The sequence below is a fragment of the Pipistrellus hanaki genome (assembly GCF_964339955.1).
Source record: "Pipistrellus hanaki genome assembly, chromosome: 1".
In the NCBI taxonomy this organism is placed as follows: Eukaryota; Metazoa; Chordata; class Mammalia; order Chiroptera; family Vespertilionidae; genus Pipistrellus; species Pipistrellus hanaki.
Genome location: NC_140503.1, coordinates 166225520 through 166238053, shown reverse-complemented (window position 1 = coordinate 166238053; position 12534 = coordinate 166225520). Strand labels below are relative to the sequence as shown.

At 41.0% G+C, this 12534-nt stretch overlaps 1 protein-coding gene across 1 annotated transcript in view; it reads right to left on the bottom strand.

Moving 5' to 3' along the window:
• Positions 1-12534, bottom strand: part of SCARB2 (scavenger receptor class B member 2) — a 59952-nt gene that overhangs the window by 9288 nt on the left and 38130 nt on the right. Inside the window, exons 6-9 of the mRNA XM_084883461.1 lie at positions 9082-9201; positions 5872-6041; positions 3817-3935; positions 1044-1117 (exon numbers count right to left, since the gene is read on the bottom strand). Of these exons, the coding sequence (XP_084739587.1) occupies positions 1044-1117; positions 3817-3935; positions 5872-6041; positions 9082-9201 (483 nt within the window). The remainder of the gene's footprint in view (positions 1-1043; positions 1118-3816; positions 3936-5871; positions 6042-9081; positions 9202-12534) is intronic.

The window sequence follows — 12534 nt, the reverse complement described above, 5'->3', positions numbered from 1 at the left end:
GGAGGCCCAGGAAAGCCACTGACTGAGCATTTACCAGCTCTGCACCGGTGTGTTGGGGGACATTATGTCATTTAATTCTCACAGTAGCCCCATGTCCCAGGTTTCAGAAAGTGAATTATGGCTCGGAGTAATTTGCCCAGGACCACCAGAGTAAATGGTAGAGCCAGGATGGTAAAATTATTTTGATTCTAAATCACTAGACCTTAGCTACTAAATTATACTGCCTCAGAAATACACACGGGTGACAAACGCATTCGTGCATCCCACATTTGCGCCCTAGAAATATCCATGATTGTGGGGTTAAATCTAGTAAATTTGATGGGGGAAACCAAACAAGGTTTATAGATAGAAAGAACAGAATAAATATATGATTGTTATGCATAGTTTTGTATCCTCTTCCATTCAACATTAAATCATAAGCATTTTCTAATATCAAAAAAATTCCCATTGAAAAGTTTGAGCAGGAGATTGTGTATTTGGGGATGCTAACTAGGTAGTGGTTTTTAGATGGAGTGCTGGGAGGAAAGACTGGACACAAGAGACTACGTATTTTAACTATCCGAGTGGAGCTTGTAGCTGGCCCTGGGCGGGAGCTGTGGGTACGGGAAGAGGCAGAGTCAAGGCGAGGGAAATGCTCAGAGGAGTGGCAGGGGCCTGCTCTGTAGAATTCAGCAAGTTACTTAACTTCTCTGTGCCTCGTTTTCCTCGTCTACGAAATGGGGATAATACAAGGCTATTGTGAGACATAAGTGACTTAATGTATGTAAAGTACTAAGAACAATGCTTGATTCATGGAAAGCACTTTATATGCATTAGGTTCAATAAAATAAGGAAATTCCAAGACCCAGGCTGGTCATCCCTCATCCCTGAGGGGTAAGGGTGAGTGGACTTAGAAGTGGGCTGTCTCCCTCCCAGCATCAACCCCACCAGAAAGTCACTGTAGGAAAAAGAAAAAAAAAGAAAAAAAAGAAAAAAAAAGAAAAAAAAAGAAAGTCACTGTAGGAAAATGACCCTTTGCTTCTGTATAAAAAAGCAAAATTTACCTAAAGCCATCTATTTTTTTGACATAAACGTTGATTTGGAACCTCTTGGCTGCTCTTAGGATAAATCCAGTCAACTGCAAACCACAGAAGTAGAAAGAAAACATTGTTAAAACCACAAACACACTTTTCCCCCCCAATAGCGCACCATTTCCGTGTGGTTCTTATAACAGTGTGACCACTGCCGTGTTCGATAGGCACAGTGGGTCAGAGGAAACCCTGCCCCCAGAACAGAATGACAGACATGGATTTTCTCTAGGTGCCTGGTAGACCAATGTTTTTCAGACGTTAGTATGTGCGTGAGTTCTTGTTAAAATGCAGGTTCTGACTCAGGAGGTCTGAGATGGAGCCTAAGATGGGCATTTCTAATAAGCTCCCAAGATAACTGCCACTTTGAACAGCAAAGCCCTAGAACAGTGGTCGGCAAACTGCGGCTCTTGACCCACATGCGGCTCTTTGGTCCCTTGAGTGTGGCTCTTCCACAAAATACCATGGCCTGGGTGAGTCTATTTTGAAGAAGTGGTGTTAGAAGAAGTTGGAGTTTAAAAAAATTTGGCTCTCAAAAGAAATTTCAATCGTACTGTGGATATTTGGCTCTGTTGACTAATGAGTTTGCCAACCACTGCCCTAGAGCAGTGTTTCCCAACCTTCTCTCATGATGAGAATCACCTGGTGGAGTTGTTAAAACACAGATTCCTGAATCCCAACTAAGAAGTGCTAAACTAGAATTTTTGGGAACATATAGGTAAAATTGTATACTTAACTAGTGCTCTAACACAGATGTTATATACAGAGCACTAAGTTAGGTATGCAATTTTACCTATATGTTCCCAAACTAGTGCTCTAACACAGATGTTATATACAGAGCACTAAGTTAGGTATGCAATTTTACCTATATGTTCCCAAACTAGTGCTCTAACACAGATGTTATATACAGAGCACTAAGTTAGGTATGCAATTTTACCTATATGTTCCCAAACTAGTGCTCTAACACAGATGTTATATACAGAGCACTAAGTTAGGTATGCAATTTTACCTATATGTTCCCAAAAATTCTAGTTTAGCACTTCTTAGTTGGGATTCAGGAATCTGTGTTTTAACAACTCCACCAGGTGATTCTCATCATGAGAGAAGGTTGGGAAACACTGCCCTAGAGGACCCGGGCAGAAGGGAGATCTAACAGACACCTGTCTGAGGGATGGTTGTCACTGGCAGAGAACAGTGCCCGGTGTGGCGGGGCCCACCGGGAAGGGCAGCTGCTGCTGTCATCTGAGCTTATGGGACTGTGCCTCGGCCTTCGTGACAAGCACCTGATAACAGTTTGGCTGATGAACAGGAACCTACTGGTGGCTACGAGAGAAAAGGGAGAAAACCACACCTGATCTTAGTCACAAAAATAAGAACACTGACTTCTCGGGTACAAGTGGACTGAGTGTAGCAAAGAGTGAAGTCCCCCCCGGAATTGGCTGTGCCAAGAGAATGTTTTGCTTTTTCTCTTATGGAGCCATGTGTTCAAAAGCCCAAGAACGAAGATGTCTGGCCGTTAATTCAGTTCGTACAGTGAGAGGCTGTGTTGCTGTAGACCAGGGGTGAGGAACCTTTTTTCCTGCTAAGAGCCATTTGGATGTTTATAACATCATATAAAATTATCCACTTAAAAATTAGCCTGCTATATTTGGTCAAACATTTAATTAACTCACCCCTAATGCCTTGGCAGGGCCAGACCAAATGATTTCATGGGTCTTATTCGGCCCATGGGCCGGACATCCTCCATCCCTGCTATAGACAGTCAGGGAGCTCCAGGGGGTCTCCCCCGGATGGCACAAGGGGAGGGCCTTACACTGAGAGCCCCCAAAAGCTAGAAAGATGCATGAATAGGGCCCAGCTCGCAAAAAGCTAGAAAGATAATTGGGTAGGAAAAAAAGCCCTCCCCTCCCCATTCCTGTAAGAACCCAGGCTTGAGCTGGAAGGAGGGATGGTCTTTGAGACAGGAGTCCACCATGCTCACAGGTCATGGCACTTGAATAAACCTCTTTCCTTTAGCATCAGCGCCTTTCTCACGAGTTTGGCTTTGCAGCAGGCAGTCACACTGTGAAACGATACACATATCCTTTTATGGTTTTCTTTCTTCTCTTCCTTGAATATAGGATTAAAGTGCATACCTGATGCCTTCTAAATGAATAGTATAGAATAAGCTCTCAAAGGAAGAGGTTTGCCAAAAGTGACTTAAGCTAATATATACACAAGGTGTCCCCCAAAAATGTACACATTCTAACAGCTGATAGCTCAACCAATGCTTCTTTTTTCAGATTTAACCCATTGGCATTCATCGTTATTTGTATACATTTTGGGGGGACACGCTGTATTTAAATTTTAACCAAAACATTTTTGGCAGTAGACAGAGGAATGTCTCCAATCTTGCTGATCTGTGTCCCCCATGGGAGAAATGTATGTATGTTGAGGTCCAAGGCAGGTGACAGAAGACTGACCAGGTTACCTGGGTCCAATCTCAGTTGTTTTCAGTGAGGGAACTTTCACTGTTGCTGTTTTGTGAATGCAGGTTTGCTGGTGTTTCTGTACATTAGGTGCACAGGGTTCAGCCTTCCAAATGGAAGAATAGGAGGCTACCCATTACACTGCACTGAGCTGAGTTTTCTATATTTGATTGTATATGAAAGGAAGACAGTAGACTTAAGAGAGCTAAGGACAAAACCATGACCACTGAACAGGCAAAATGAAAAGTATGGTCTTTTACCAGAAGGAGGTGTTTACTCACAGGATTAATGTCCACAAACGTCTCGTGATGGTCCTTGTTTGGATGCATGCCATCTATGGCAGACACAAAACTCTGATCTGCTTGGTAGAAGTGTGGGAAGGATAAAATAATAGGTGCACCTGCATTTTAAGGAAATAGGAATGAATGATGTGGTTCCCAAAAGGCTATGATAAATATAGTTTCTGACCACAAAACTGGTTGCTAAGCGGGAAAAGGCTACACATAAGTAAGCTTGGGTTGGAGAGGGCAGGCTAAAGCTCTATTCTACACCTCCTCCTTCGGGGTTTATACTCCATTTCCTGACATCTCAATACTTTATTCCACAATATGTACGGAAGTCCCAGCTAAATTATTCTTTAATGAACATTCAACCTATAAAAGTAAATGCTTTATACACATTTATTTTAATTAATGTTCCCAGCAACCCTATGAAGTTAGAAATATTCATTCTGCATTTGAGGAAAGTGTGGTTCAGAGAAGAGACAAAATTTAGCTAGGGACATCCAGCTACCAGGTGATAGAGGTAGAATTCTAATTGAGTAATGGGGGCTTTATTTTAGCTCAAAGCACTTAAAACCCTGTTTCAACTACAATTCTCTACCAGTAAATGACCTTTTATTTTTTTATTTTTTTTGGCTTTCCTGCTTTTACTTTATCTAAGATAGGCTTTGTTCTCCAGCATCTGTTGATGCAGAATGTTTTAAGACTGTGCTTGGTCCTGACACCTGCCCAGCCTCAGACTAAATCGAGTTCTGCCCACAGGAAGACTCTGATTGGGGGGGGAGGGGGGTGCGTGTGTGTTTGGCTTTCCTAGTCATTTTCATTTTAAAGAAGAACTAGGGAAACAATTATTAAAGAAAACCTATTCTAGATTTTGCTATTGAGGAGGAGAGAGGGACCCTCTAATTACGTCTAGTAAATATGTTTTTTTAAGAAATTAGCTTATTAGCTAGTAATTTCATTCTGTTTACACATCCACCAGCCCCATAGCTCAACATACACATCATCTGTCACATACACAAGTGTTTTGCTCTTTACTATTAATAATTTCGAAAAGCCATAATTCCCTTCTTTGTGACCTACAGTCACCTTTAAAACATACTTTAAAAACTCTACTGAGGATTTGCCAAGGGCCAAACACTGTCTTAACGTGTTTTACCTCTTTTATCTCTGACCTTCTCACAAGCTTAAGGAAGTTATAATCACCCTCTTTTTTATGAATGAGAACACCGGGATCTCGAACCCTTCTTCGTCAACTGGGCCAACTGGGCCAGTTAGCTTTTCAAACTAACTGGACCGGAGGACAAAAGTTAGCATGTTCCTTTATCCGGGAGAAAAGGACGACTTTATTCAGGAGAAAGGGCTTACCACATTTCTCCAGAGGAACTGTAGAGAAGCAGCACGGGATGTTTATAAGACCCTAGTTCCAACAAGGACTTGCTGGGAGAGAAGGATCTGATAAAAGCCAAGTTCCCTCTCTGACCCTTGGTTTCCGCATTTATAAAAAGAGGCCCCTGGACATCTCTCTGGCAAAGGTATCGTAACAGCATATGATTGTTACTATGCTGTCCTCGGGATGAAGACGATTATTTTGTCAGCTGTACCACTGCCTCATTCATGGAAAGGAGCGGAGTAGCTCAGACGTTAAGAAAAGCTGAGAAATTCGCTTTGAAGTCATTGAGACTCTTTACCAAGATCGGTGCTTTCTCGTTACCGAGTTCTCCACTCCCTCTTTTGACACTGCTTTGAACGTGCTATCAGGTAATGCTTCTCATGTATTAACTACATGTAAATTCATAAAGTACGTAAAGCAGTGCCTGGGACTCGTCCGTGCTAGTAAACACGAGCTATTATTAAGATGTCTAAACTGCTGCCAGTAAAAACCATTACAGGGAAGCCAATCATTTATCTTATCTTTTTTTACCGTTCTATAGCCAGGTTATGAAACGCTGTTCTCGACAGGTCAGAACTGTCCTCCCTGCGGGGCTGACGATGCTCTTTGTGGGAGAACACCGATCCTGCATCCCAGACACTCGGAGTCATGCCACCTCTTACCATTCTTGCAGATGCTGACATTCAGAACTCCCGAGCCCAGGCAGTTTCCCGTGGGTATGCAGAAGCCGGCGTTCTCGGAGGTATTGGCTAATATTTCGTCAGGCACCGTGAACCGAAAGGCGGGCAGTCCCTGCACACTCTCATAGTCACTGAACGTGATATGCACTGACCTGTCAGGAAGAACAAAAGTCAGTGTGGGCTGCAGTCAGCGCAATCTGGCCTGAGTCAATTCGTTAGGGGCAGTTCTCAGGTCCAACACAGCTAAGAGCCGAGGGGGTAAGTGAAAAGTGAAGATGCAAAAGGCAGCTGGGAAGGAGCTCCGTCCCTCGATGTGCGATAACGCAGGAGATGCGCTGTGGAGGAAGATGTGTAAGAGGTACAACTGTGGGAGTATCCTGACAAAGCCATGAAAAGAAATCTGTGGTGGAAAATTAAGAAGATGACATTTAGGCCCTGGCTGGTGTGGCTCAGCTGGCTGAGTGTCATCCGGTGCACGGAAAGGTTGCTGGTTCAATTCCCAGTCAAGGCACATGCCCAGGTTGAGGATTCAATCCCCAGTCAGGGTGTATGTGGGAAACAACTGATCGATGTTTCTCTCTCATATCGATGTTTCTCTTTCTCTCCCCCCCCCCTTTCCTTCCTCACCCCCTCTCAAATTAATAAAGACTTTATTTTTAAAAATATATATTTTATTGATTTTTTTTTTTTTTTTTTTTTACAGAGAGGAAGGGAGAGAAATGGAGAGTTAGAACATCAATGAGAGAGTCATCTATCAGCTGCCTCTTGCACACCCCCTACTGGGGATGTGCCCGCAACCAAGGTACATGCCCTTGACCGGAATCGAACCTGGGACTCTTCAGTCTCCAGGCTGCTGCTCTATCCACTAAGCCAAACAGGTTTCAGCAAGACTTTACTTATTTTTTTAAAGATGACATTTAGAATGGAAACTCACATGAAAAGAAATGTGTGGTCTAGACCAGCAGGGACACGTGCCAGTGTGGGGAAGCAGAAGCGGAGAAAGGGAAGCAAGGGAGACAGAGGCAACGCCAGAGCGCGGCCTGGACAAGTGCCCCCTTAGACGGATACTTGACTAGAACACATGCTATTATTCTATGCATTTCTCCCCAATGAAAACAGTGTCATATTTTGCCCATCATCGATTTCAATGAAGGTCAACACATCTCTGCCTCAGTTGTGAATGGAGGTTCAGAGGTCCCCTGAAATACTAACTACCCTCATCTTTGACTTGAGTACAGGTATAACCCCAAATTTCAGAGGTTTGCTTTATGCAACTTTACTTCTACCGGAGGCCTACATTGGTACTTGTTTTTGCTAACCAAAAGAAATCGGAAGAGGATGTTTGCTTTTATGGGAAAAGGTGAAAAGTGAAAATAGCATTTGTTTTGCCTGGCCAGCGTAACTCAGTGGTTGAATGTCAACCTATGAACCAGTCAGGGCACATGCTCCCACCCCCTCCTTATAGCTCCCCCAGTAGGGGGCGTGGAGGAGGCAGCTGATCAATGATTCTCTCTTTCTCATTGATGTTTCTATCTCCCTCTGATGAATGTTTCTGTCTATGTCCTTTCCTCACCCCCTCTCAAATTAACAAAGACTTTATTTTTTTATAAAGTCTTTTTTTTATTTATATATTTAAATATTTATTTATTTTTTCATATTCAAGCTGGGGAATCTATGTAGGTAGGACAGAAGTGCAGAATTGGGGACTTAACATGTCTTTGGCTTTACTAAACATTGTCAAATGGTTTTTCAAAGTGGTTTTTCCAGATAAGAATGTGTTTCTTCTGTGCTGGATCTTTAAAAAAAAACACCTCCTACTGCCCTGTAGGTTCCCTTGTTTCATTCGTTGTACACCAATGCATTTTTAATTCCTTCGGTCCTTCCACAATTATTTATTAAATGGAGCAGCCAGCTGGAACGGGTTTAAACCAGCGATTTTCAGCCAGTGTGCTGACAGAATTTATAAAACATGTAATACCTTACTGTTTAGTCAGGGGCACTGACCTCTTTTCCCTTAGATTGTCAAATAAAAAAATGACAACAGCCAACACCACAATAGCCATCTGGTTTGAATGAATCAAAATTATACCCCCCCCCTTTTTTTTTTTTTGGTCAGATGGGCAAAAAATATATTTTGTGTGTGTCCTAGAATTTTAGTAGTTAGTTTATGTGTGTCATGAGATTAAAAAAGGTTGGAAAATTGCTGGTCTAAACCATGGCACAGAGCGCGGTGGGGAGGTGAGGATGAATGCAAGAGCTATTTCTGAGGAGGAACAGATAGCATTTGGTGACCAGCTAACTGCAAGAGAGGAGGGATATTTACAGTGTCCCAGTGCCTCTGGCAGGGCTGATTGCGTAGGTGGTGCAATTATGTGAGATATGGAATACTCAAAGAACAGCAGTTCTTGAGAAAATTGAATCAACAGTGTCAAATGTGACCGGGTCATTTGCGACTTAGAGGAGTTTCATAAAAAGCCTTGAAAGAATGAGCGGGAGAGGAATTGGAGGCTGTGGGTCCAGGGTGATGGGTGGGACAAAGCCCAGTGGGAGATGGGGATCAGGGTGTGGAGCAGGGCGCCCTTCTTCCCACAAAGACTTAATCATGTTCATTTGTAGAGAAGGAGCTGGCGGGAGAGAGGGAGAGATTACAGGGTGAGTGAGAATAGGTATGACCAATGGCAAGGTTACAGCTTAGCAAATACTTATAAACTCTAAATTATGGAGAACCAGTATGATTTATTTATCTTTTAGGTAGAGATTATCTGTGACTGGAAAAAGATCAGGTCAAATTTCATGCTTGGATATCATATTCATTAATAGCTAATACTTAATTTTATTACTGTGTGACAAACCCTGGGCTAAGTATTTTACTCACAGTAATTAATTTGTCTTCATAACAACTCTCAAGGGAGGCAACTATTGTTAGCCTTACTTACAAATGAGGAGAGTGAGGCAGAGTCACTCAGTAACTTTCCCCAAGCCACACAGCTGTGAGGGGCAGAGCTGGTATTTGAACCAATGCAGTCAGGCTCTGAAGCCTATGCTGCAAACCACTGCTCCACACTGTCTTTCAAAATGCCATCATCATTTATCAGGGATTAAACATGAATATCCATGCCTGGTAAGTAGAGCTACATTTATTCCTCACGCTTTTGGTGGTCTTGCAGTCAACGGTATTTTTAAAGTCCTTACCTGCAAAAATCAGATGGAAAGACATAAAGGACTTCATCTTTCGTTATTAGTGGGTGGAAAGTATCACCATCTGTCCCATTAATCATATTGCATTTGTCTGTTGTCCACCAGCTAAGTGACCTGTGATTGATAAGCACAAGAAAGAGTCAAGGGGATCAAATTTGATTTTAGGGCTTTGTTTTTTTTTTCTTTAAATGACCAGGACTTTATATATATATTATATATAATATATATATTATATATAATATATATATATATATATATTTTTTTTTATTATTGATTTTTTACAGGCTAGAAATATCAATGAGAGAGAGACATCGACCAGCTGCCTCCTATACACCCCACACCAGGGATGTGCCCACAACCAATGTACATGCCCTTGACCAGAATTGAACCTGGGACCTTTCAGTCCACAGACCAACGCTCTATCCACTGAGCCAAACCGGTTTTGGCTGATCAGGACTTTTCAAGACTCCACTAGAAGGAGCTGGCTATCCACAGAATCTCATTCACATGTGACACAAGGGTGATATTGGTGAGGGATTGAATCAAGATGGGGAAAATAGGCTCCTGACCCTCAGATCAATTCTGACAGAGTCAAAAGCCAAAAATCCCTTTTTCTTTCCTGAAAAAGGGTATCCTACATAGAAGTTTAGAAATATCCATTTACTTACAACAATGATCTACTTTAGCATTATTAATAGCCTGACAGACAAGCTCTAGACAGATATGTTCACCTCTTAATATTCATGACAGAGCATTAACTCTGTCTCCCCTTGAACAGGTTTCTGTCCCAAATTAATGGGGAGCTTCTCTTGGGTGACAAGAGACAGTTGGTTAATTGGAAGATAGTCCTAAGGAATTTATACAAATACTAGTGGCTTGGTGCACAGACTTGTGAACATTGAAAGGAAATTAATTAGAAGAAAGATTCGTGCAATAATTACATTACTGAAAAAAATTACATGTCAAAATGGTGCATATAATATAGTATTATAAAATTAAAACATGAGTGCAATTGGCACCAGTGAAAGCTTTATATGTATCACACACGTGCAAGTCAACATTTATTTTTAAATTGCCAGTGCGCATCATATGTACAGGCTGGTCAGACGGTCAATGTACAGTTGGATGTATTATATGTACCGTCAGTCACTTAGCCTTTTATATATATAGACAAGCTCAGAAAAATTAAAAATGAAAGGATTAAAATACAGAGAATAGATAGAGAAGCTCCAATAAATGTTTAATAGTTGTTGTTTTTTTCCTTTGGGGGAGGGGGGTGGGAGCAAACAGAGCAAATTACAGAGAAGCAGTAAGTGAAGAGATAATTTCTGGAAGTTTTTCAAAATTAAAAAAAGATAAGAGGCCTTGAATTGAAAGTAGATCCCAAGGGCCAAACAGGATAAATACAAATAAATTCAAATCTGGATATGTTGAGTCAAAGTGCAAAAGACCAAGGAAAGAGATAGACATCAAGGTCAATGGAGTAATGTCTTCATAATTTTGAACTGTCGGCCTGCAATTCTATACCTAACTAGTCATTTAAAACCGAGAGTGAAGTTTAGACATTTAAAAATATGTGCAGACTAAGAAAGTCTGCCACCCACAGACCCTCTCTTAAAGATCTACGGATGCAGGGTTTCTTAACCTATTAACCCTATTGCTGTTTTGAGCCTGTACACTGTAGGATGTTTAGCAACATCCCAGGTTTCTACTAATAGATACCAGTATCGCCTCCCAGTTGTGACACCAAAAATGTGTCAGAACACACCGAAACTGCCTCTGGTTGGGCACCACTGTATGAATGGATACTCTTCAGCAAAGAAAACTAAACCCAGAGGAAGATTTGAGAAAGAAAAAAAAAAAATAGGGAAATAAAATATGTTGGCATTTAATTATGTATTTACCATAAAAATCAACTTTTAAATTATATTTGTCTTCCTAAGAAGGTAAAATAAGTAATAGACAAGGATAATAGTGTGTGTGTGTGTGTGTGTGTTTTAAGAAATTAGTAAGGTTATTGTCCTATTTGGAAGGAGAAAAAAAGACAATAGATCGCTTTAGATTTTGTTAGAAAAAATACTGTTCAATACGAATCATAAAAATCTAAGAATAAAATGGACATAAACCAGAAAAAAATAAGACCAAATATATTAAATAAGATAGCATTATATATGTCAGTAATTATAACACACATATAAAAGGATTAAATTATTTTATTAAAAGACTGAAAAAAAATACAGAATGGGTTTAAAACAAAAACCAGCTACATCCTGTTTACAAGTAAATTTCCCTTCCAACCCAGTGCCCCAGTCATCTAGATCCTCCTCGGCAAGTCACTGTTACCAGTTTCTTATATATTCTTTCAGGAGTCTTGTATGTATGTGTGTGTGTGTGTGTGTGTGTGTGTGTGTGTGTTTGCTTACAAATATGTTTATGTATGCAATTTCTTTAATTTAAATTAACTTTTAATTTTAAAACAGTTTGATATTATGAAGATACTATAGAAAGTTTTCCCATATTCCACACCAGTTTTCTTGCCTGTATTTCTGGGAAGCTTAGAAATAAATTTAAAGTTCAAGAACAGAACCCCTCTTTATCTCAGTCCCTGAAGAATAGCCTTGTTTTCTTTCAAAGGTTTCTAATTTCTCTAACTTTAAGCAATTGCCTTGTTTTATAGGTAACGTTAGCTCCTTTTTGGAAGTAATTTGTTTATGTTATAAATATTAAGATAAACATATTTTTTAAATACTGTCACCCTGAACGCAAATGTTTCATCATTTAAAAAAATAATACAGCCCCAGTTGGTAGGAGCACCAAGAGGCGGTGGGTTTGGTTCCTGGTCAGGGCACGTCCCTAGGTTGTGGATTCCATCCCCATTCAGGGCGGGTACGGGAGGCAACCTGTCAATGTTTTCCTCTCCCATGGATCTCTCTGTCTCTTTCTCTCCCTCTCCCTCTTCTTCTCCTTCTTCCTCTCCCTCTCCCTCCCCTTCTCCCCCTTTCCCTTCCTCCCCATTCCTCTCTCTAAAATCAATAAATATATCCTCAGGTGAGGATTTAAAAAATTAACAAAAATTAAAGAAATAACACAAACAATCCGCAATCATTAAATTAAATTAAAAATAGAACATCCTCCATTCCCCACAGAACAAGCAGTGGTTTGGGAAGTATCGGTGCTGCAGCTGCACATGACCGCCACGTGGGAGAGTGATCTTCCACCACCGACGTTCAGTTTCTCAGGTGCATTATCCCAATCTCGATTTTTAAAATAATAAGTATATTTGCCGAAACCGGTTTGGCTCAGTGGATAGAGCATCAGCCTGTGGACTGAAAGGTCCAGGTTCAATTCCAGTCAAGGGCATGTACCTTGGTTGCAGGCGCATCCCAAGTAGGGGGTGTGCAAGAGGCAGCTGATTGATCATTCTCTCTCATCAATGTTTCTAACTCT